At 52.7% G+C, this 23,980-nt stretch overlaps 1 protein-coding gene and 1 long non-coding RNA gene across 3 annotated transcripts; both read left to right on the forward strand.

The window, feature by feature from the left end:
• The first annotated feature begins 8,608 nt into the window (after window positions 1–8,608).
• Window positions 8,609–13,660, forward strand: LOC129146228 (uncharacterized). 2 transcript variants are annotated; one of them, XM_054697784.1, is made up of 3 exons: window positions 8,609–8,996; window positions 10,965–11,240; window positions 13,199–13,660. In XM_054697784.1, the coding sequence occupies exons 1-3, from the start codon at window positions 8,779–8,781 to the stop codon at window positions 13,452–13,454; spliced, it is 750 nt and encodes a 249-aa protein (XP_054553759.1). In that variant the 5' UTR covers window positions 8,609–8,778; the 3' UTR covers window positions 13,455–13,660. The 2 variants fall into 2 exon arrangements, with proteins under 2 accessions (XP_054553759.1, XP_054553758.1); XM_054697783.1 differs by having other exon boundaries at window positions 8,677–11,240.
• A 5,179-nt stretch (window positions 13,661–18,839) lies between these two features.
• On the forward strand, window positions 18,840–23,751 carry LOC129146229 (uncharacterized). The gene is made up of 3 exons (XR_008552760.1): window positions 18,840–18,971; window positions 21,778–21,881; window positions 22,142–23,751. It is a non-coding gene; the product is annotated as an uncharacterized LOC129146229 (long non-coding RNA).
• Window positions 23,752–23,980: the final 229 nt, after the last annotated feature.

Consider the following 23,980-nt stretch of genomic DNA (forward strand, 5'->3'; position numbering starts at 1 on the left):
AAGGCCCGGGACAACCCAGCCCCAATCAAAGGGGTAGCATCCTCACCTGGCCCAGCAGGTCTGATGAGCACTGGGCTCCGCCCTGGGCCTGAGCCTGACCCCTGCCTACCCGTCTGTGCCTGCGCAAAGGTGCAGTTCTCAGGACCGCCGGCAGGGGGCGTTGGTGAGCTGGAGGTGGTTCGGGGACCCTCATCCACCTTGCGCATAAGGGGGACCTCTACCCCCATGGTGAATGGGGACCCTCTTACCCTTCAGGGGAATGGTCAATCTTCACCCTAGGGGACAATTGCACCCTCCTCTCCCACTCACAGCCCCAGGGGCACGCCCTGGGCCCAAACACACCCTAGACAGAGGGGCGGGGTCACTGTCAGGGGAGGGCACACCCTGTAAGCCATGGACAAGAGGCTACCAAGGCCTCTTCCCAAACTGCAGGCAGACAGGCCTGCGCGGAAAGCTCCTGGCAAGCCAGCACCACTCAAAGGGGAAGGGACCTCACCTGGCCCCGCAGCGCGGTCACTGCTTGTGAGTGGCTTACAGGGGGTGCCCTCCCCTTACAGTGACCCCTCCCCTCCCTCTAGGGCTTGTTCGGTTGCGCTGCAGTCCCCTGGGGGTGTGAGTGCCAGAGGAGGGTGCAGGTGTCCCCCAGGGGGAAGATTGGCCGTTCCCCTGAGGGGAAGAGGGTCCTGATTCCCCATGGGGTACAGTTCCCCCTCGACAAGGGGGCTGTGGGTCCCCGAACCACACCCCCGCTCACCAGCGCCCCCTGCCGGCGGCACTGAGAACTGCACCTTTGGGCATGCGCAGACGGGTGGGCGGGGTCAGGCTCTGTCCCAGGGTGGAGGCTGGAGCTCATCAGCTCTTCTGGGCCAGGTGAGGACGCTTCCCCTTTGATTGTGGCTGGGTTGTCCAGGGCTTTCCGCGTGGGCGAGTCCGAGTCTGCCTGCAGTTTTGGAAGAGGCCGCTGTCGCCGACTCTCTGGGCCGAACAGGGGGTGTCCGACCTTGACACTGACCCCGCCCCTCTCTCTAGGGCGTGCTGGGTCGCGCGGCCGGACCCCTGGGGGTGTGAGTGCCAGAGGAGGGTGCAGGTGTCCCCCAGGGGGAAGATTGGCCGTTCCCCTGAGGGGAAGAGGGTCCCGATTCCAGATGGGGGTACAGTTCCCCCTCGCACAAGGGGGCTGTGGGTCCCCGAACCACCCCCCCGCTCACCCGCGCCCCCTGCCGGCGGCACTGAGAACTGCACCTTTGCGCATGCGCAGACTCGGGTGGGCGGTGTCTGGCTCTGTCCGGGGGCGGAGCCGGGGGCTCATCAGCGCTGCTGGGCCAGGTGAGGACCCTTCCCCTTTGAGTGGTGCTGGCTTGCCCAGGGCTTTCCGCGCCGGCCTGTCTGCCTGCAGTTTGGGAAGAGGCCACGGTCGAAGCTTGTCCATGGCATTCAGGGGGTGCCCTCCCCTGACTGTGACCCCGCCCCTCCCTCTAGGGCGTGTTCAGGCCCCGGGCCGGCCCCTGGGGGTGTGAGTGCTAGAGGAGGGTGCAGGTGTCCCCTAGGGGGAAGATTGACCGTTCCCCCAAGGGGAAAGAGGGTCCCGATTCCCCATGGGGGTATAGGTCCCCGTACGCAGAAGGGGGCTGAGGGTCCCCGAACCACACCCTCCGCTCACCAGCGCCCCCTGCCGGCGGCCCTGGAAACTGCACCTTTGCGCATGCGCAGAATCGGGTGGGCGGGGCTGGCTCCTGACTGGGGCAAAGCCGGGGGCTCATCAGAGCTGCTGGGCCAGGTGAGGACGCTTCCCCTTTGAGTGTTGCTGGCTTGCCTAGGGCTTTCCGCGCCGGCCTGTCTGCCTGCAGTTTGGGAAGTGTCCGCGGTCGCCGCTTGTCCGTGGCTTTCAGGGGGTGCCCTCCCCTGACACTGACCCCTCACCTCCCTCTAGGGCTTGTTCGGTCACGCGGCCGGGCCCTGGGTGTGTGAGTGCGAGAGCAGGGTGCAGGTGTCCCCGAGGGGTAAGATTGACATTTCCCCTGAGGGGGAAGAGGGTCCCCATTCCCCATGGGGTAGAGGTCCCCCTAAGCCCAAGGGTTCTGAGGGTCCCCGAACCACCCCCCCCGCTCACCAGCGCCACCTGCCGGCGGCCCTGAGTACTGCACCTTTGGGCATGCGCAGACGGGTGGGCGGGGTCAGGCTCCGGCCGGGGGCGGAGCCTGGAGCTCATCAGCCCTGCTGGGCCAGGTGAGGACGCTTCCCCTTTGTTTGGGGCTGGGTTGTCCCGGGCTTTCCCCGTCGGCGAGTCTGCCTGCAGTTTGCGAAGAGGCCGTGGTCTCCGGTTCTCTAGGCCGAACAGGGGGTGCCCGCCCTTGACACTGACCCCGCCCCTCTCTCTAGGGCGTGTTCGTTCGCGTGGCCGGACCCTTGGGGTGTGAGTGGGAGAGGAGGGTGCAGGTGACCCCAGGGGGAAGATTGACCGTTTCCCCGAGGTGGAAGAGGGTCCCCATTCCCCATCGGGGTACAGGTGTCCCCAACCTCAAAGGGGCTGAGGGTCCCCGAACCACCCCCCCCCGCTCACTAGCGACCCCTGCCGGCGGCCCTGAGAACTGCACCTTTTCGCATGCGCAGACTCGGGTGGGCGGGGTCTGGCTCAGGCCGGGGCCAGTGCCGGGGGCTCATCAGCGCAGCTGGGCCAGGTGAGGACCCTTCCCATTTGAGTGGTGGTGGCTTGCCCGGGGCTTTCCGCGCCGGCCTGTCTGCCTGCAGTTTGGGAAGAGGCCGCGGAGGCCGCTTGTCCGTGGCTTACAGGTGGTGCCCTCCCCTGACAGTTTCCCCGCCCCTCCGTTTAGGGCATGTTTGGGCCGGGGCCGGCCCCTGGGGTGTGGGTGCGAGAGGAGGTTGCAATTGTCCCCAAGGGTGAAGATTGACCGTTCCCCCGAAGGGGAAGAGGGTCCCCATTCCCCATGGGGGTATAGGTCCCCCTACTCCCAAGGGGGCTGAGGGTCCCCGAACCACCAACCCGCTCACCAGCTCCCCTTGCCGGCGGCCCTGAGAACTGCACCTTTGCACATGCGCAGACGGGTGGGCAGTGTCAGGCTCTGGCCCGGGGCGGAGCCTGGAGCTCATCAGCCCTGCTGGTCCAGGTGAGGACGCTTCCCCTTTGATTGGGGCTGGGTTGTCCGGGCTTTCCGCGTCAGCGAGTCTGCCTGCAGTTTGGGAAGAGGCCGCGGTCGCCGATTCTCTGGGCCGAACAGGGGGTGCCCGCCCTTGACACTGACCCCGCCCTCTCTCTAGGGCGTGTTCGGTCGCGCGGATGGACCCTGGGGTGTGAGTGCGAGAGGAGGGTGCAGGTGTCTCTCACGGGGAAGAGTGACCGTTTCGCCGAGGGGGAAGAGGGTCCCCATTCCCCATGTGGGTACAGGTGACCCCACCCTCAAAGGAGCTGAGGGTCCCCGAACCACCCCCCCGCTCACCAGCGCCCCCTACCGGCGGCCCTGAGAACTGCACCTTTGCGCATGCGCAGACGGGCACCATATGGGACCCTTGTCTGGTGGCCGGGGATCGCACCGGCACTGCAGAGGCTGGAGGCAGATTTTCAATCCAGTGCTCAACCGCTGCGCCACCGGGGAGGCCCCAAATGGGACAATATTTCAGTAAAAAGTTTCTATAGAGTGAAAGAAACCACTATTAAAAAAACACAAGCTAATGACTTGGAGAAAATACTAATATATGTCATACAAGTTCTTAATATAGAAATTTTATAAAGAACTCATTAAACTCGTCACAAAAAGAACAAACACCTCCATTAAAAAGTGGACAGAGATGTTGAAGAGCGACTTGTCCACAGGAGACAGAGATGGCAGCAGGCCCATGAACGTTTGTTTCTCCTCTCCTATTCAGAAAGCAAATCAGAAGCAAAATGAGCTATCATCTGCTATCTGTTAAGAGGGTTATTATCAAAATAGACAAGAAACAAGTGATGGTAAAGTGTGGAGAGAAAAAAATCTTTGTAGATTGTTGTTAGGAATTTCAATTGTTGCAATCGTGGAAAATAATGTGGCAATCCCCAACAAAATTAAGAATAGAAATATCGGGCCTCCCCTGGTGGCGCAGTGGATGAGCACTGGGCTGCGAAGCTGCCCGCAGCGTCTGTAGAGCCGGTTCGATCCCGGCCACCAGCGAGGGTGCCATATGGCGTGACTGACCTCTCCTGTCGTGCCCGCTGCTCCCCTCAGCAGTGTATTTCGTCACTCTGCCTATTTTGTTTCCGCTCTGGCTCTGGTGAATTCTCTCACCCTCCCACACTTCTGGCTGTACCCAGTGCTTGTATAAATAAATAAATAAATCTTAAAAAAAAAAGGAAGCAAATAGCAATTACATCTACCAAGTTGCTCAGGATAGAAATTTTAGCAGCATTTTTAATTTCTGTCTTTCCCTCACTTTCTATACCCATCCAAATCAGCCCTATTAGCTAACATCCTAAGCAACTTACCACTCTGACCCACTCCTCTCTCTTTGTCTACTGCAAGTTTCTCAGTTGTTTTCCTGTTGCATTCTTGTTCTCCTACAAATTAGTTTCCCCAATGCAAAGAGATTTTTCTCAAACACAAATTATTCAATTCACTCCACTCGCCAACACCTCTCTCCGTTTTCACAATTAGCATGAAGTTCAGGCCATCACCCTGAATTAGGAAGTTCTGAGTGACTAGTTTCTGTGAATATCTTTGACCTTATCTCACAATCCCTTATCCTTTGTCCACATGAAACACTGCCCTCCTTTTTCTTACTGAAGGGTGATTCAGTCATTTCTGCCTGTCCGTGCTCCCCTCTGCAATTGTGCTTTCTCCAAACTTTGTTGTATGCATCCTGGTCTGTAAATAGAGTTCATATTGTCATTTATTTAAGTATTATAATTTCCATTAAAGAATAATGTTTTCATAGCTTTACAGATGCATACATTTTATTAAAAATATCCTGAAGGGTTTCATATTTTGATGTTATCCTAAATGGTATTGAAAATTCAATTGGTTTGTTTCGATCCTTTGTACAGATCCTATCACCATTTGTTATTTCTCTGTTGGATTATTTTAAAACTTATTTATATTGCTTTTATTCCCTGCCACTGAAAAGTCAGTTTTACCACAACATTCTCTCTATATCCTGATCACTAGAACACTATCAATTGTACAAAAGTACAGTGTAGTTTCTCAATTATTAGTCATTGTTTCTTTTGAGTGAATATCATATATAGGTAACCTTGGAAAAAATGATTAACCTCTCTTCTCTAAATCTCCTTCTTCAGATACTTATTAATATATTTGTAAGTGCACATATTGATATATGTAATATACATAGAATTAAAACAATGATACTTATACTTCCTGTTATTTATCGCTATGAAATCACTTTATTTTGGCTAAAGTGTGAAAAGCAACCTAAAAAAAAAAAAGTGTTCTGAATTTCCTAATATTTTTGTTTCGTTTTTAAGCACATTGGTATTGTTATGACCTATTGGATTTGTTAGTTTATTCCTTCTCAAAAGAACTATTGGGTATATAGTATTATTATTTAATGTTATTTTCCTACTAAACTAGAGTCCATGACACAATTATAGCCCCAAAAAAGAAAGACAGGCTGAAAAAGAATCCTGAAATTACCTCTTAAAAATTTTAGAATTTAAACCTTACTAGTTCATTCCAACACTAGTAACTGTGCCTCCTTTTTAAAAATAAAATTTTTTTAAAGGTTTATTTTATTTATACAAGCACCGGGGTGCAGGCCAGATGCACAGGAGGGTGAGAGGATTCACCAGAGACAGAGCCGGGAACAGAACAGGCAGACTGACTGAAATCCACTGCTGAGGGGAGCAGCGGGCACGGCAGGAGAGGTCTGCTTGCCACGTGGGTCCCTCTCCGGGCGCGGCAGAGGCTGTGGACAGCTCCCCAGCGCAGGCCCAACCGCCTGCGCCCCCTGTTTGCTGTTCTCTCCACAGTGTGAGCGCGACAGTAAAGCATCTGCACAAGGCAGGGCCAGGATGGGGACGCCTTGAAAAGCCAAAACCCAGGACAGGATTGCTCAGGACAAATGAAAGGGCCTCTCAGGCATTCCAGGGTTGTCGTTAAGCGGCAGCTTTTTCGTTAAGGCTGAGAAACCGCTGGGGGTTCCCTCTGCCAATGGCTGTGGCCTCTGGCTCTGACGCCACAAAGAGCCATTGTGACGGCACCGGCCCCGCCTACATCAGGCCCGCCCGGACTGCGCCTGTGTCCTCAGGAGCCGGGAAGCTTTGGACAGTGACCTGTGCACTCCGGACGCCGACAGAGAGAGTGAGAGTGTGTTTTGGGGTATTTGGTTTTCTTTTGGTTTATTTATTGGTTTATTTATTTAATTATTTGTTTAGGCTATTTATTTTAGTTATTTTATTTTTCTTTCTTTGTTTTTTCCTTATTTTCTTTTTGTATTTGCTTATAGTATTTTCTACTTTTTTTTCCTTTTATTTCTTTGTTTTTTATTTTCCTTTATTGTTTTGTTATTGGCTTTTATTTTTATCTTTATTCTTTACTTTCTTACTTCAGTTTTTAGTTTTTTTTATTTTTATTTTTCGAGTGGTCTCCCCCATTTTCCCTTCTGTTCTTGTTTCGTTGTTTGTTCTTTCTTCCCCTTTGTCGTTTCTCTGGGATTTTATTTTGGTTTGTTTTTTTGTTTCAGGTTTTAGTTTCTAATTGTTGTTTGTTCTGTTGTTTGTTCTATTGGGATTTGTTGTTCTGTTTTATTCTTAAATTTAGTGGTTAGTTTTAAATTAGTTTGTTTTTAATCATATTTTTACATTTACATCTCATTCATCATTTTTTGTTTGTGTAGTTTCATTCATTTGTAGTGTAGTTAGTATTGCTAGTAAGGTGAGTGAAGTTAGTATAGTTGGTGGAGTTAAGGTAGCATTGTTAGTATTTAGTGAGGTTAGTGAATACTTTTTGAGTACTATTAATACTAGATTAATAGTACATTTGTTAATATCGTAGGAGAGTCAGTTGTCAGCGGAGGTAGCGCAAGGGCTGGGAGCACAGTCAGGGCTGGTGAGGGTAGTCAGCGTAGTCAAGTGCATAGGCGCTATGTCCCAGGGACGTCAAGGGAAAAGCTACCTGGCGCTGCGGGAGCTGGGGCGGGGCTCCCACGCAAAGGTGACGCTGGCGCTGCACGCGCTCACGGGCACGAAGGTGCTCATCAGGGGCGTCCGCAAGTCTGAGCTGCCCGACCTCCACCTTCTGGCCCGCGAGATGGGGTGCCTGAAGGCCCTTCACCACCCGAACATCGTGGAGCTCTTCCAGGTGGTGGACACCGGGCCGGAGCTGCAGCTCGTCATGGAGTACGTGCAGGGGGAGGACCTGCAGGACTTCCTGAGCAGGCGTGGGCGCCTGGACGAGAGCGAGGCCCGACCGCTCTTTCAGCAGATCCTCGCGGCCCTCAGCCACTGCCATGCCAAAGGCATCGTGCACCTGGATGTGAGGCCCGAGAACATTCTGCTGACCCGATAGGGAAAAGTCAAGCTGGTGGACTTTGGGCTCAGCGTCCAGGGCTTCAACCGGGCGCTGAGCACGTGCTGCTGTTGCCCAGAATACAGGGCCCCAGAGGTCTATCTTGGCCAGCAGTACAACGGCCCCAAGGTGGACGTGTGGATCCTGGGCGTCGTGTTCTATAAAATGATGACCGGCACACTGCCCTTCAGGGGCCCAAACCTCGGGGCGATCAGGGTGCTCGTCCTGGGCAGGTGGGTCCAGCTGCCCGACTACCTCACGGAGTAGTGCCAGGACCTACTGGCCAAAATGCTGTCACCAGACCCCTGGAGGCGCAGCACCCTGGAGAGCATCCAGCAGCATGCCTGGGTAGCAGAAACGAGCGAGGGACTCCTGCCCTTCGGCGAGCCATCGCTCAGCCCCCAGGACCCGGCCATAACCAAAGCTATGGAGCGCCTGGGCTACCAGAGGCAGGAAATTCGGAAGGCCATTGACGCTGACAAGTACGACGAGGTCATGGCCACCTACCTGATCCTCCGCTCCAGGAAGCAGGAGGGGGAGGAGGACTATGAGGAGGAGGGGGAGGAGCGGCCCAGGCATGTCACCTTCCGGGTGCCAAAGCGTGTCACCTTCCGGGAGCCTGGTGACCCCAATTCCAAGGACTGCCTCCCGCAGCCTGAGGTTTCGGGGAATACCCCAAGGCCGGGTATCCTGCGAAAGCAGGAAGTCCAAAAGAGGGGAAAGGATGCCACCCCAGGCAACAGGGTCATCTCCGCTGAAGTCCCTGAGCTGGAGGATGCCCAGAAGCACACCACCGCCGCAGGGCCAGGCTCCCTGTTAGAGGACGCCCCGAAGGCCTCTGCGCTAGGCCCGGTGCTGGAGGACGCCTGGTGGGGACACCAGCACCTCTGTGGCCAGACCCCAGCAGGAGGACACCAGGGAGCACAGCAGCACCTTTGTGTCAGTCCTCCAGCTGGAGGACGCTGGGGAGCACGGCAGCACCACTGAGACAGGCCCCCAGCTGGAGAGGGACCAGGAAAGCAGGGCCAACACAATCTGTCCAGCTCCCAAGCCATCCAGCACCACCCTAAGACCTCCCCCAAGACCTGGCTGGCCTTCCAGTGCAGTGGCCCCTTCAGCAATCATCAGGGCCAGAGATAGGGTATTAGATATTATCCTAGAATTTTGTTGTGCTGTACAGCATTCAAATTGCAGAGCAACAAAGACTAAAAATAGCACCACACCAGACAAAAGCCTCCCACCCCCAAAGCACAACCACTCAGTGGCCATGGTGAACAGGAGTACACCAGGGAAGGTTGAGGCTCTGGAGAGGCTCAGGGACTGGGCCCAGTACAGGGGCCAGGAGCAGCATGAGACCCACGGGACTGCAGCACAGAAATCTGGGCAAAACCGATGTCCCTGGAGCACAGATGTCCCTGGAGCAGAGCAGGTGAAGGGCCAGGAGGGCCACGGAACTGGTGAAACACCTGGAGGGGAGCAGAACGGGTGAGTGGTGGGGTGTGGAGGGGCTGGGGAGAGCTGAGCAGGTACAGGGCCCAGGAGGGGTATGAGGCTGTGTGGGTGGCCCCAGGGTCAGAGGCCCCAGGGCCAGAGGCAGGAAACCCTGGACCTCTCTCCCCCATCATAGGCTCAGTTCCCTGAGAACCATACTGCCCCCCTTGCTGGGAGAGACCTGCTGCTCTATCCTGAGCACAGGGATGTCATAGAGGATGCAGGAGCTCTTGCAAAGGCTTGGGCCCAGGTGGTAAAACGTGCAGATTGCAAGGAGCAGATAAAGAGGGTCTCTAGCTCCCCTTAAGAAAGACTCGGGGACCAGTATATTAGAATCCAAACAGGACTCTTCAAGCTGGACAGAGTTTATTCATAGACCAGCCCTACTCCACACGACCTGCTCAGCTGGAAAATCTGCACATCTTCCTACACCAGGAAGCCCTAGGCTATGATCAATCTCAGTCCCGCAGTGGGCATTGTCACCTCAAAATTTTGCAGCTTGGGATTCTTACACAGTGTCAGCCCAGCTGGAATTTCCCCTTTTAAAAATCCTCTCCAGACGGCCACCCACCCCTCCTCCTCCCTGGATTCAAACCCCGCAGGGTGACCTTAGCCAAATTGGAAACATTAATATCGCCCAACAGATGCAGGCTTTGGACACCATTCTCTGCCAATTAAATCACTGGGACATGAACGAAAAGCTACAGGGGCTATCTACCTTAAATTTGTGTTTTTTCATCATTGTTTAGATGGTGTTCAATTCCCTTCTAAAACTAAGGTTTTGCTAAGTCTGGTAAATGCAAGTGAGGTGAGGTATGTGTGTTTGAAAAAAGAAATGTATGGAAGAGGGATATTCTGAAGGGCCTTAAGATTATGTAAAGCCGGATGGGTAAAATGAAATGGCATTAGAATGAAAGCAAGCAAAAGAAAGTGTTGAAGGTCTGAGAGAGAGATTTTTGTGAGAAATCATGTGTACTCAGGTGTCTCCCCCACCTCCAACACATTCATGGGCTTGCTCATCTGACCAGCAAAGCCCCCTCTGATCGCTACTTCATCAGCCGAACGAGGGGCCAGGACATCATGGATCCTGCCCCTAGCAGGCCCAGTGATCATGATTATGATTTTCTTTGTTTCTGCACACTGTTTTCTCTGCTTTATCCAGGCAAAGCTCTCTGACATGAGCCTTCGCTCTCCCAGACCCGGGAAAGCCATTCCTGTGATTGACAGATGAGCAACAGGGCATTGCTCTATGGGTTCTGGGCCAACCTGGGCTGTCCAGCGACCAGTTGCTTATTTCTCTAAACAAATGGATCCCCTGTAAGAGGATGGCAGCCCTGCCTGCGCGCACTTGCGGCAGCTGCTCGTCTTGCTAGACAGGCCTTAAAACCTACACTGGGCCAAGCTGTACATATTAGTTCTCCACATCGGCTCCAGGACCTACTCATTCACCAGGTTCTCTCCCCTCCATCACCCTCTTGTCTGTTGGATTTCTACTCTCTTTGTCAAAGACCCTCTCATCTCCCTCTCCCAATCCTTGACTCTCCATCCTGCTAGGTCACGGGTGTTCCACTCCCTAATGCAGATAACACCCTCTTCTTACTATGGTGGACACCATCACCAGTCAGACAATGGACCTGCCTTTATCTCAAAGATTACTCCACAGGTCCCCTCCCTGGGCATCACCTGGAAACTACACATTCCCTCCCGACCGCAATCCTCTGGTAAGGTAGAACGGGTAAATGGTCTGACCAGAGACCACCTAACCAAACTCTCTACTGAGCTGCGGAAATCCTGCGTGGAGCTGCTCCCACTGGCTTTAATGCACCTCCGAGCCACCCCTTGTGGCCCCTTGTTCCTGAGCCCCCTTGAACGGATGTATTGCAGACCTCCCCTTACTAACCATGAGCTCCCCATCCAATCTACGCTGTTGGCTGGATATTTTTCATACTTCTCTTTGCTCAGACAGCTGCTCCAAGAACACACAGATCGTTGTCTGCCACAACCTGTGCCTCCATCCCCTGATGCACCTGTCAACCTGCTCTGCCCTGGAGACCAGGTTCTTCTGAAAGCCATCTCTCCAAAACCACTTCCGCCAAAGTGGATGGGTCCACACACGATCATCCTGACTACACCAACAGCTGTCAAGGTCTTGAGCAACATGTCCTGGCATCAGCTGTCCAGGGTCAAACCGGTCCCTGTGGACAAGCAGTATGTATGCGAGTGCTGGGCCCAACTCAGGTACACGTCACTGCGCTCCTCGTCCAGGTTCCACTCAGTCTACAGAGCAGAGGCCCTCTGACTCTCTCTCCTCTGTTTCTAATCCCATCACTTCAAGCCACTTCCCGTTCTTCTGTCTTTGCCTGGAGATTCCAGATCAGCGCAGCCTCAGGCAAGGTATTAGCACTCACAGGGCCTCTGATCCTATTCTTATTTTTTTCTTTTTGCCCCATGCTTACTGCATTTCATCCAACACTGGATCCAAGACCCGCCCCGAACCACCTTTAACCAACTCCTTCTCCACCCATATCCTCGCGTCCCTGCAAAGACCATCTCATAACCAGGCCTGAGCCCCCACCCTGGTCTTCGCCTCTGTCCAGCAGGAAGTAGCTAAAGAAAGAACAGTCGCCCCTTTTCCTGTCAACAAAAGGCTGGTATGAAAGTTTGATGCAGGGGCCAGGAATGGGGAAGCCCACATGCAAACAACAAGATGGCCCTGACCCCAGAACCCCTGATTCCATCAAACTGAAACTGAAGCCATAAGCAGGAGAAAACAACTCAGCTCCATGAAAAAACAACTTCGTTCCACCTAAACCTGTTTTCCCCACTGCCAACCCAGTTTTCCTGCCTAACCTCTCCTCACCCTATAAAATGACATCTCCCCCCACAATGGGCGGGACATCAGGGACCCCCACCTTGGGTCAGCAAAGATCGCCCGGGGGCACAATGAGTTTCCCCTTCCTTTGAGAAAGTTTAGCCTGGCTCCCCTTTTCTTTACCGCGCCAAACCTTTCATCTTGGTGCCCGAAACCCAGAAGGCTGTGTCCCCAGGCGCTGGGGCCACCTTCCTGTCCCTGGGACCTCTCCTCTCCATGGCAGATGCCTCTCATCCACCACTGGCCTTGATCCTTGGGGTGAGTCACTGCCTGACCATCTTTCCCAGGAGGCCCTCACCCCTGGTTACCTGGCTCCTCTCCTCACCCCCATCCTGGTCGACTGTTCCATAAACCGCAGGCCTACGCCAGTCGACCCCCATTGCTCCTGGTTCTGGATTTGGGGACGCCCGTCCAGCCCAGGTGTCCCAGTCTGGGCGACAACCGAGCGGTGGAGACGTCCCCCTCCCTCGCCCGCCCCCATTCCAAAGGCCAGGACCGGGTCGTGGGACGCCATGATTCGGGGCCTGTGGCCCCAGAGGTCAGATCAGGTCGTGGGACACTGCGTTCCTGAGTCTGTACCCCCATTCGTTGGGGAGAGGAGCCGACTTAGCCATGGGGTCCTCACATTCCAAGCCGAGCCCGGCCACCCCTCTGGGACGCCTTCTCTCAAACCTCGATCTGCTGGGACTCAGGCCAGATCTGCGCCTCAACGTCTCGTCTTCTCCTGCAACACTGCCCGGCCTCAGTGCCCATTGGAGAATGGCTCTCACTGGCCAGAACAGGGAGCTTTCCATTTCACGGTCCTTACAGACCTGAACAGTTTCTGTCACCGCAGTGGAACATGGTCAGAGATCCCTCATGTCCAGGCTTGCTTTCTCGTGTGCTCCAGTCCCTCCCTCCTGCAAACCAGTTGTACTTCCCAAGTCTCCAGACTCCTCTCACTCTTCGCCTTCTCCGGACCCCTCTTCTGCGTTCTCTGATCCTCTAGATGTTCAGTCTTCACCTCCTTCAGCTCCCCAGTCCTGCCCCCACTTCCACCTCCCAGCCAGCACACCTGCTCTCACAATCGTCCTCTTTGTCCCCTTAGGGAGGTTGCGGGGACCGAAGGAGTAGGTGGAGTCCACGATCCATTCCCTCTGTCTGATCTCTCCCAGATTGAAAAGCATCTCAGCTCTTTCACTAACGACCCCACTACCTACACCAAAGAATTTCATTATCTTACCCAAGGTTACACCTAAGGTTACACCTATAACCTTCCGTGTTATGATTACACATTATCCTCTCTTCCACCCTGGCCTCTAATCAAAGAGAACGTGTTTTTCAGTCTGCTCGAGGCCACGCAGATCAGGTCCACTTCACTGACACAACCATGGCCCCAGGCCCTGAAGCAGGTCCCCGCCAGGAGACTGGCTGGGAATCCCAGACTGACACTGACGCGGGTCGTGGGGGCAGGGCTCGCTGAGACGCTTCATCCCCTGCCTCGTAGCCGGGCTCCAAGCAGCAGCCGGTCTCCAAGGCGGTTAATTTTGACAAGCTGCGGGAGATCACCCAGTTCCACCCCATACGGAGGAGTACGGTGACTACAAACAACGGCGAAGAGCATGTGGCTGCTAGAAGCTTTCATAAACCTGCCCGGGATGGGTTGGTTGCATTACAACTGGCGTAGATGGCAGGACGGTGCAAAGCAGGACGGCTCTACGCAGACAAAACCTTTGGAACCTGGTGAGGGATTGCCGGGTGGCCGGCCACGAGCAGATGATACTCGGTGGCTGACCTCCTCACCCTGTGGTCACCTCCGCAGGAATGGCCAGAGGTAGATGGATCCCCGGGGCAGTTGGAACAGGCCCTGTATGAAATAGAAGAAACCCTGAGTGGATGCAGTGCCCGCGAGGTGGCAGGAGCAGTGGGATGGGTGTTTCTCACAGCTCTGTGAGGGTCCAGGCAGAAAGAGCAATCTAGAATCCAGCGAGTACGGGTTGAGATTCGGGAAGAGATGCGGAAACTGCAACAATGTTTGAGGATTCTGGAGGAAGAAGTTTGGAGAAACCAACCCACCATTCCGGAGATGTGAGACCAGCTCAGAAAGGAAGGAGAGGGAGGCTGGCCCTTTGCCCGAATCGCAGCCGGTGGTGGGAAACCAACCTGTGACTCCAGAGATGCCAGACCCCTCCTCAGGACAGGAGGAGAGGGAGGCTGTTCCTTTGCCCGAGTCCAACCGGCGATGGCAAACCAACCTGCCACCCCGGAGATGCCGGACTCCTCTGGAGAGTAGGTGGAGGCTGGTCCCATGCTCCGGCCCCCCCCCTCCCGGTGGTGACTCAGAAATGAAGTGGCAGCCACCCATGGCCCCAGGTGATCAGGCTGCTGGGCCACCACAAATGACAGAATTTACTACCTATTGACCATACACCCAGGTGGAACTGGTGGACTTGGGCAAACAGTTCCACCAGAAACCAGGGGAACCCTTGGCAGCCTGGATTCACCTGAGAGAGTGGGGAGCCGAACAGGCAGATGTACTGAAATACACTGCTAAAGGGAGCAGCAGGCATGACAGGAGAAGGCTGCTGCACCCTATGTGGCTTAGCTCCCTCATGGGGAATTGAACTCAGGCCATAGCAGTGACAGAGCTGAGACTTACTCCCTAAGCCACCAGCGAGGCCCCTTTCCCAATAATTTCTCACTGCAGTATTGGCCATAGAGAATTTAATATAAAATTAATGTGTCTTTACTGATCAGTGAATCATGTAACAGGCAAGTTTTAGATTTAAGTTAATTGGTATGTATGTGTAAGGAATATATACTACATGGTTGATATGAACAGCTTTTCTGGTTTTTAAGCGACTCTGAAATTGAAGAGTCTTTTTGGTAACTGTCAAAGATAAAACTAATATGAAAATATTTAACCTTTCGTTCATCTTATAACAAAATGGAAAATAACAAATGGCAGGGTTTCACATGGTAGCCCTGAAGGATAATGCTTTTCAGATCCCATTTATCCATCTCTTTTAATAAATCTCTCTTCATTATCTTTTCATGTTACAAGTTTGCATACTGAACCAGATTGCAATGAAATGACGGTCTAATGAAAAACACTATGTTTGATATAGATGTAGGTTATTCTGTGCCCATAAATTTTTAAGTAGGTGATGGAAAATTGGTCTTTCTAAGTAAGAGATTTTTGTTTTATTTTCAAGTTAGGCTATAGTTTTGTCTGTGAGCAAACCATTTACTCTCTCTGGTATTACCTTTCTTCTAACTAATTCTGTGAGTCATAGTCTCTTCCAGTCCTACCAATATTATTGCAAATAGCAAGATTTAATCCAGTGGGGTTTTTTTTAGTAGCTGAGTAGTATTTGTGTGTTGTGCGCCATATCTTCTTTTTTTTATTTAAAACTTTTTTTTAAGAGGCATGTATTTTATTTATTTATTTATTTGTTTGTTTGTTTGTTTGTTTGTTTATACATGCACTGGGTACAGTCAGAAGCACGGGAGGGTGAGAGAATTCACTGGAGCCAGAGCGGGGAGCAGAGCAGGCAGAAGGACCGAAGTACACTGCTGAGGGGAGCAGCGGGCGGCAGGAGAGGTCTGCGCGCCATGTGGGACCCTCCTCTGGTGGACAGGGAGCAGCCCGGGATCGAACCAGCACTGCAGAGGCTGCGGGCAGCTTCACAACCCAGCGCTCAACCGCTGCACCACCAGGGAGGCCCAGCGCCATATCTTCTTAACCAACTCGTCTGTTGTTGGACCCTTAGGTTGCTTCCATAACTTTAGTATTGAAAATACTATTACCATGAACATAGGCGTGCACATATCCCTTCATATTAGTGTTTTTGTATGCTTCAGAGAGAAAACTAAGAATGGGATTGCTGGATCATAAGGTAGAACTATTGTTAGTATTTTCAGAAATATCTATCCTAATTTTCTAGGAAGGGAAACAGTCTTCATTTCCACCAACAGTGGAGTAAAGACATGGATATAAGTTCTGAAATTACAAAATACACAGAAAAACAAAAATGACTGAGTTCCTTAATGAGCCTTAGAGATGACTTTTGTCAATTGGATTACACTGGCAAAGGAAACAAAAGCAAATATAAAAAAAGGGACAATATTAAACTAAAAAGTTTATTCTATAGAGTGAAAGAAACCACCATTAAAAAAAGACAAGCAAATGATTTGGAGAAAATACTTACATATGTCAGACAAGGGCTTAATATACAAATTTTATAAAGAACTCATTAAACTCGTCAACAAAAGAACAAATATCCCCATTAAAAAGTGTACAGAGATGTTGAAGAGCGGCTTGTCCACAGGAGACAGAGATGGCAGCAGGCCCATGAACACGTGTTCCTTCTCTCCTATTCAGAAAGCAAATCAGAAGCAAAATGAGCGATCATCTCCTATCTGTTAAGAGGGTTATTATCAAAATAGACAAGAAACAAGTGATAGTAAAGTTGTGGAGAGAAAAAATCTTTGTAGATTGTTGTTAGGAATTTCAATTGTTGCAATCATGGAAAATAGTGTGGCAATCCCCAACAAAATTAAGAACAGAAATATCGGGACTCCCCTGGTAGCGCAGCGGTTGCGCACTGGGCTGTGAAGCTGCCCGCAGCGTCTGCAGCACCGGTTCAATCCCCGGCCACCGGCAAGGGTCCCACATGGCGCGACAGACCTCTCCTGTCATGCCCACTGCTCCACTCAGCAGTGTACTTCGTCACTCTGCCTATTCTATTCTCTGCTCTGGCTCTGGTGAATTCTCTCACCCTTCCGCACTTTTGACTATACCCAGTGCTTGTATAAATAAATAAATAAATAAATAAATAAATAAATAAATAAATAAATAAATAAATCTTTAAAAAAAAAAAAAGCAAATAGCAATTACATCTTCCAAGTTGCTCTGGATAGAAAGTTTGGCAGCATCTTTAATTTCTGTCTTTCCCTCACTTTCTATACCCATCCAAATCAGCCCTATTAACTAACATCCTAAGCAACTTACCACTCTGACCCACTCCTCTCTCTTTGTCTACTGCAAGTTTCTCGGTTGTTTTCCCTGTTGCATTCTTGTTCTCATACAATCTAGTTTCCACAATGCACAGAGATTTTTCTCAAGCATAAACTATTCAATTCACTCCACTCTCCAACACCTCTCTCCATTTTCACAATTAGCATGAAGTTCTGAGTGACTAGTTTCTGTGAATATCTGTGACCTTATCTCACAATTCCTTCTCCTTTGTCCACATGAAACACTGACCTCCTTTTTCTTACTGCAGGGTGATTCAGTCATTTCTGCCTCTCTGTGCTCCCCTCTGCAATTGTGCTTTCTCCCAAACTTTCCTGTATGCATCCTGGTCTGTAAATAGAGTTCATATTGTCATTTATTGAAGTCTTATAATTTCCATTAAAGAATAATGTTTTCATAGCTTTACAGATGCATACATTTTATTAAAAATATCCTTAAGGGTTTCATATTTTGATGTTATCCTAAATGGTATTGAAAATTCAATTGGTTTGTTTCGATCCTTTGTACAGATCCTATCACCATTTGTTATTTCTCTGTTGGATATTTTAAAACTTATTTATATTGCTTCTTTTCCCTGCCACTGAAAAGTCAGTTTTATCACAACATTCTCTCTATATCTTGATCATTAGAACACTATCAATTCTACAAAAGTACAGTGTAGTATCTCAATTATTAGTCATTGTTTATTTTGAGTGAATATCATATATAGGTAACCTTAGAAAAAATGATTAACCTCTCTTCTCTAAATCTCCTTCCTCAGATATTTATTCATATATTTGTAAGTGCACATATTGATATATGTAATATACATAGAATTAAAACAATGATACTTATACTTCCTGTTATTTATCACTATGAAATCACTTTATTTTGGCTAAAGTGTTAAAAGCAACCTAGAAAACAAAGTGTTCTAAATTTCCTAACATTTTTGTTTAGTTTTTGAGCACATTGGTATTGTTATGACCTATTGGATTTGTTAGTTTATTCCTTCTCAAAGGAACTATTGTGTATCTAATATTATTATTTAATGTTATTTTTCTACTAACCTAGACTCCATGACACAATTTTAGCCCCAAAAAAGAAAGACATGCTGAAAAAGAATCCTGAAATGGGGCCTCCCCTGGTGGCGTAGTAGTTGAGTGCTGGGCTGCAAGGCTGCCCACAGCCTCTGCATCGCCGGTTCCATCCCGGTTGCTCCCCGGCCACCAGAGGAGGGTCCCACATGGCGCGCAGACCTCTCCTGCCGCCCGCTGCTCCCCTCAGCAGTGTACTTCCTCAGTCTGCCTGTTCTGCTCCCCGCTCTGGTGAATCCTCTCACCTTCCTGCACTTCTGACTGTACCCAGTGCTTGCATAAATAAATAAATAAATCTTAAAAAAAAAAAAAGGAATCCTGAAATGACCACTTGAAAATTTTAGAATTTAAACCTTACTAGTTCTTTCCAACACTAGTAACTGTGCCTCCTTTTTTAAAATTTTTTTAAAGATTTATTTTATTTATACAAGCACCGGGGTGCAGGCCAGATGCGCGGGAGGGTGAGAGGATTCACCAGAGACAGAGCCGGGAACAGAACAGGCAGACTGACTGAAATCCACTGCTGAGGGGAGCAGCGGGCGCGGCAGGAGAGGTCTGCGCGCCTCGTGGGCCCCTCGCGGGCGCGGCAGAGGCTGTGGACAGCTCCCCAGCGCGCTCCCAACCGCCTGCGCCCCCTGTTTGCTGTTCTCTCCACAGTGTGAGCGCGACAGTAAAGCATCTGCACAAGGCAGGGCCAGGATGGGGACGCCTTGAAAAGCCAAAACCCAGGACGGGATTGCTCAGGACAAATGAAAGGGCCTCTCAGGCATTCCAAGGGTTGTCGTTAAGCGGCAGCTTTTTCGTTAAGGCTGAGAAACCGCTGGGGGTTCCCTCTGCCAATGGCTGTGGCCTCTGGCTCTGACGCCACAAAGAGCCATTGTGACGGCACCGGCACCGCCTACATCAGGCCCGCCCGGACTGCGCCTGTGTCCTCAGGAGCCGGGAAGCTTTGGACAGTGACCTGTGCACTCCGGACGCCGACAGAGAGAGTGAGAGCGTGTTTGGGGGTATTTGGTTTTCTTTTGGTTTATTTATTGGTTTACTTATTTTGTTGTTTGTTTAGGCTATTTATTTTAGTTACTTTATTTTTCTTTCTTTGTTTTTTCCTTATTTTCCTTGATTTTTTTGTACTTGCTTATAGTTTTTTCTACTTTTTCTGTTTCCTTTTATTTCTTTGTTTTTTATTTTTCTTTATTGTTTTGTTATTGGCTCATATTTTTATCTTTATTCTTTTGTTTATTTTTTTACTTCAGTTTTTAGTTTTTTGATTTTGATTTTTTGAGTGATCTCCCCCATTTTCCCTTCTTTTCTTGTTTCATTGTTTGTTCTTTCTTCCCCTTTGTTGTTTTTCTGGGTTTTTATTTTGGTGTTTTTTTTTTTTCAGGTTTTAGTTTCTAATTGTTGTTTGTTCTATTGGTCTTTGTTCTGTTTTATTCTTAAATTTAGTGGTTAGTTTCTAATTAGTTTGTTTTTAATCATATTTTTACATTTATATCTCATTTGTCATTTTTCGTTTGTGTGGTTTCATTTATTTGTAGTGTAGTTAGTATTGCTAGTAAGGTGAGTGAGGTTATTTTTGTTGGTAGAGTTAAGTTAGCATTGCTAGTATTTAGTGAGGTGAGTGAATACTTTTTGAGTACTATTAATACTAGATTAATAGTACATTTGTTAATATCGTAGGAGAGTCAGTTGTCAGCAGAGGTAGCGCAAGGGCTGGGAGCACAGTCAGGGCTGGTGAGTGTAGTCAGCGTAGTCCAAGTGCATAGGCGCTATACATAGGGCACCTCCATGCTGACCTCTGCAGGATTCAGAGGGAAGCAAGCCACTCCTGGGGAGTGGGAGGGGACCCCGACCCCAGCGACCCTGAGCTGGTCCTCAGCCTGCCCCTGCCCACTTCCCACAGGGGGACCCAGGAGGCCCAGGTACGCACACCTGTCAGGTGTGTTCACTCTATAGTGGGTGTCTCGTGTGCACTGCGTGTCACTCCCGCCTGGAGCCATGCACGGCCTGCCCGCCCCTCTGGCCACCCCCACTCTGCTGTCAGGTGCCTGTCCCTCACCCCAGCAGTGAGGCGACACCTGTCTGACCTCAAGAGCAGCTCCCTTGCTCTTTTAAGTGATTCGATGATTCGAGAATGTCTCCTGTGCACATTTTATTCAGAGGCCTCTCCGGCCGGCGTGCTGATAGGGTCGGCAGGGCTTCAGAGGACAGCACTGCAGGTCTTGTCCTGAGGGACAGCCCATGTCCCTGCGGACTGTGGGGCCAGCCCCACCTGGGTATTGGACACCAGCCAGCGCTGCCCAGACACCAAACTCTGCCTGCCCGCAGGCCCTGCCCTGTGCCCTGCCTTCTCCCTGTGGGGACCACGGCCTGGCCCTCGGGGCACAGCCCCTGTTCACCTCAGTGAGCACCGAGAATGGGAACCCCAGGTCCTCCCGGACCAGCAGGTGAGCATGGGGGTGCAGAGAGAAGCCCTCCCCGCTGCAGGACACAAAGGGAGAGCGACCGGCCAGCTGGTGCGGAGGCGGCGGCCTATGAAGAGGGTTTTCCAAGAGGGAAATCAGCATGAGGCAAAACACTCAAAAAAAGGACAAGTTTATCTTCAGTTATTTTGCTTAGAAATAAGCACATTTTCAAAGTTTGTAAGAAGTAATGTGATCAGAGCTGGACCCTTAAAAAGCAAAATCAAAAAATACTGTTTTGGAAATTGAAGGTGAAATCCTAACCATTACAGGCGCGGGGCGCACGGCCCTGCTCTGACTTTCTTTCCAGGTGAGGCCAGGGCCTGTGGCCGCCGCCAGGGGCTGTTGGGTGGGGAAGTGCCCACGGGTGGTCACTGGGCAGCCCCGGGCATGCAGGCCCTCTCTGGGGTCTGGGGATGTGGCTCGTTGGGCTGCTGGGTAGGGTTCCCAGCTTCCCTGTCGTGGGAATCAAACGTCCTGGTAGTTTCACGCTTTTCCTGGGGAGACCCTGATGAATGGAAAGCAGCTCCCCTAGGTGGATGTGGGGCCGGCACAGGGTGCACCCCACCCGTGAGCAGGCTGCTAGGCCTGCAACTCAGCTGACAGGCTCCGACCTGCCCTACCCATGTGCAGCGATGTTTATGTGCGCGATTCCTTGGTGGCCCTATGAGCAGGACCCTACTATCATCCTGCGGTTGCCCCGAAAGCCTGCATGATGGTGAAGGACCTGGAGGCAAGACCTCCCTTCTGACCCTGGTCTAATGCCCCCTCTGCTCCCTGGCACCCCCTCTGTGCCCTAGCACTCCCTCTGTGCCCTGGCACCCCCTCTTTGCCCAGGCACACCCCTCTGTGCCCTGGTACCCCCTCTGTGTCCTGGCACACCCCCCTCTGTGCCCTGGCGAACCCCCTCTGCGCCCTGGCGCCCCCTCTTCCCCGGGAGCCTCCACTCTCTCCACCTGCAGCTGGTGGGCCCTGGGCCTTGGGCTGGCCTGGGTGGTATGGCGGGGTCTGGCATCTGACCTGCATTGAATAAATGCAAACCCATCACCCCCGCACACACTGTGGAAGGAAGGAAGGAAGGTGGTACCCTGGGACTTGCCTGCCAGGGCTAATTGTTCTGAGCTGGCTCCTCCCGCTGGGTGCTCAGCCTGGGGAGGAGGGAGGCCCCAGCCTGGGGAGGAGGGTGGCCCCAGCCTGGGGAGGAGGAGGTTCTCCTCTTAATAACTTGGCGGGGGGCTGGTGAAGATGCTACCTCCATGTGGTGGCCTTGGAAGTCGTGCCCACGCTTCACTCGCTGGATTCCAGAGGGGGTTTAAATGATAAAAGAAGTCTCTCTCGCTGGGCCTCGAAGGATCCAAACTGCAGAATCCCCCAGGGAGAGGGAGCAGAGAGGCCTCTGGCTCCCCTCAGGCCCACCCCCAGGGCCCTCAGCACTCTGGGGAAGGCACATCTGAGGTAACCAGCAGGCCTGGGGTACTAGACCTTCCCCCGCACCGAGCCCATGCCCAGGGCCCGTGGGTCTGGGAGTGGTTCTGAGAGCAGGTCTAGACAGACCATCGGGGCACCCCCTCACCCTGTTCAGAGGCGGGGTTTGCACTGCTGGAGCTGGATCCAGACTTTGTCCACACTGTGCTCTGATGAATAACTGTCATCTATGAAACTTCTGAAGAAACTCAGGAGTTTTATAATCATTCCCTTTTTCATACCGAACCCAGTGATGCTCCGTGCGGGGCTTCAAGTGTGAGTCTTAGAATTTCCTTCCATGGACCCGGAAAACCTCCTCCTGAAGGCCCGTCTGGAGCGGCGCCTCTACCCTTACAGGTAGAGATTCCACCCCTCCTGTAACTGCCGAGTCCCTGGAGTACCCCCACGAGAAAGCTCCTGGCCAGGCTTCCTCTGCTGACTGCCCCGTCCCCAGCGAGCACAACACACCCTGGCCCCCAGACCCCGGCCTGGGCCCGTGGGGTGGCTGCCCCCACAGCTCGCCAGGGCTCCCCCTGGACTCCTGCTTCCCCTTCCCTGCCTCACAGACCTGCCCCTGCCTGGGCGGCCCTCCCACCCCTGGGCCTGGTGCACCCCACATGCCCCAATCCCTGGGCTCTGGCCACGTTGCGCTGGGGCCCGCCATGGGATGAGCAAAGCCCCAACTCAGCCGTCCCAGGAAATGGCCGGCCGGGACCATGCACCACCGCGCCAAGGGGGCAGGTCACTTTGCCTAGACTGAGGTGACTTCAGCACATCTAGTCAGCGTGAGAGTGACCACCGATGGCAGTTTCCGGCGCCCCTGCCCGACCCCTGTGCGGGATGGAGGGGCTGACCGCGTGGGCGTGAGGAAGTGCCCCAGCGACTGCGTGGGAAAGAGGAAGGAGGGATTCTGGAAGGTACTTCCGGGTGAGGATTTGAACATCTCAAAGTATCTGTGAGCTTGTCTTGGTGGAGACGGATACACAGATGCCGACTTGTAGCCGATGGTGCACCCGCACCCAGGGGCGCCCGCCTGAGTGAGAGCAGGCCGTTGTGCTGGGGACGAGGGCGTGTGCCAGGGTGAGGACTCATGCCGGAGTGGTGCTGCGGGGATGGCACGGGCGCCTGGGGCTGGTCAGGCAGTGGAGGCTGGGGCCTGGGGAGTGGGAAGGACAGCCTGGGGTGCAGAGAGGTCTTGAGGCCAGTCCTGGGCCTGCATGTGCTCCCAGGGCTGGGACTGGAAGCCTGGGGAAGCCTGCTCTGGCCGGCCGGCTCAGGATGCAGCTGGGGCGCGCGTCTGCCATGGCCCTGCTGCCTCTTGGGGGTGACGTTTTCCGGCCTCTCCTTCGTCGCACGTCTGCCGAGGCGAGGGGCCCCTCGGATGTCAGCACACCTGAGCCGGGCGCCCCCCCAGGCTCCTCAGGCCAAGCCTCAGGCTAGTCGCCTGCTGGCACGTGAGTGCTGGGGTGACCTTGTGGGGCTTGCGTGCCAGCGCCCTTTGCTGGCCACCCTCACATGGCAGTGCTGATGGGGTGGGTGGCCTGGGCGTCCCCAGGTCCCGCTGTACCCTGTGCTCTCACCTGCTGGAACCCGCCCACCTGCCTGCTCGCCTGCTCCCTGGGTGCCTGCACTGCTCTCCTCCCCTGGCCGCGGCGTGCCAGGCAAAGAGTGGGGACCCAGTGTGAAGACCTCATGGAAGAAGCCTGCCCGCAGGCCAGGGTGCAGCTTGTTATCTTCCCCACCTCTAGCAGTGAGAAAGACTGTGATGGAGAGGGGCTAAGGCCAGCCAAGGCCGCAGCCGCAGGGCACATGCTGCCCGCGAGGAACAGGAGAGCTGGGGGGTGGGCGATCAGGGGGCCAACTCGGGTGGAGCGTAGTGGACCCCACCCTGCCCAGGACCCTGCCCGGGACCCCATCCAGGAGCCTGGACACTCTTCCCCGCAGCCTCGCCCCCATGAACTCAGGTTTCCTGGCGCCGCGGGCACCCCAAGACCCGGTGGTACCAGCTAGAGCTTGCAGCGGCTCCTCACCCAGTGCCCCAAAATGCACCTGTGCATGTGCAGCAGCCTGTGCCCCTGAGCGTGTTCACA

The sequence above is a fragment of the Talpa occidentalis genome, unplaced genomic scaffold (genome assembly GCF_014898055.3).
Source record: "Talpa occidentalis isolate TD23 unplaced genomic scaffold, MPIMG_talOcc4v2.1 talOcc4.19, whole genome shotgun sequence".
NCBI classification, from domain to species: domain Eukaryota; kingdom Metazoa; phylum Chordata; class Mammalia; order Eulipotyphla; family Talpidae; genus Talpa; species Talpa occidentalis.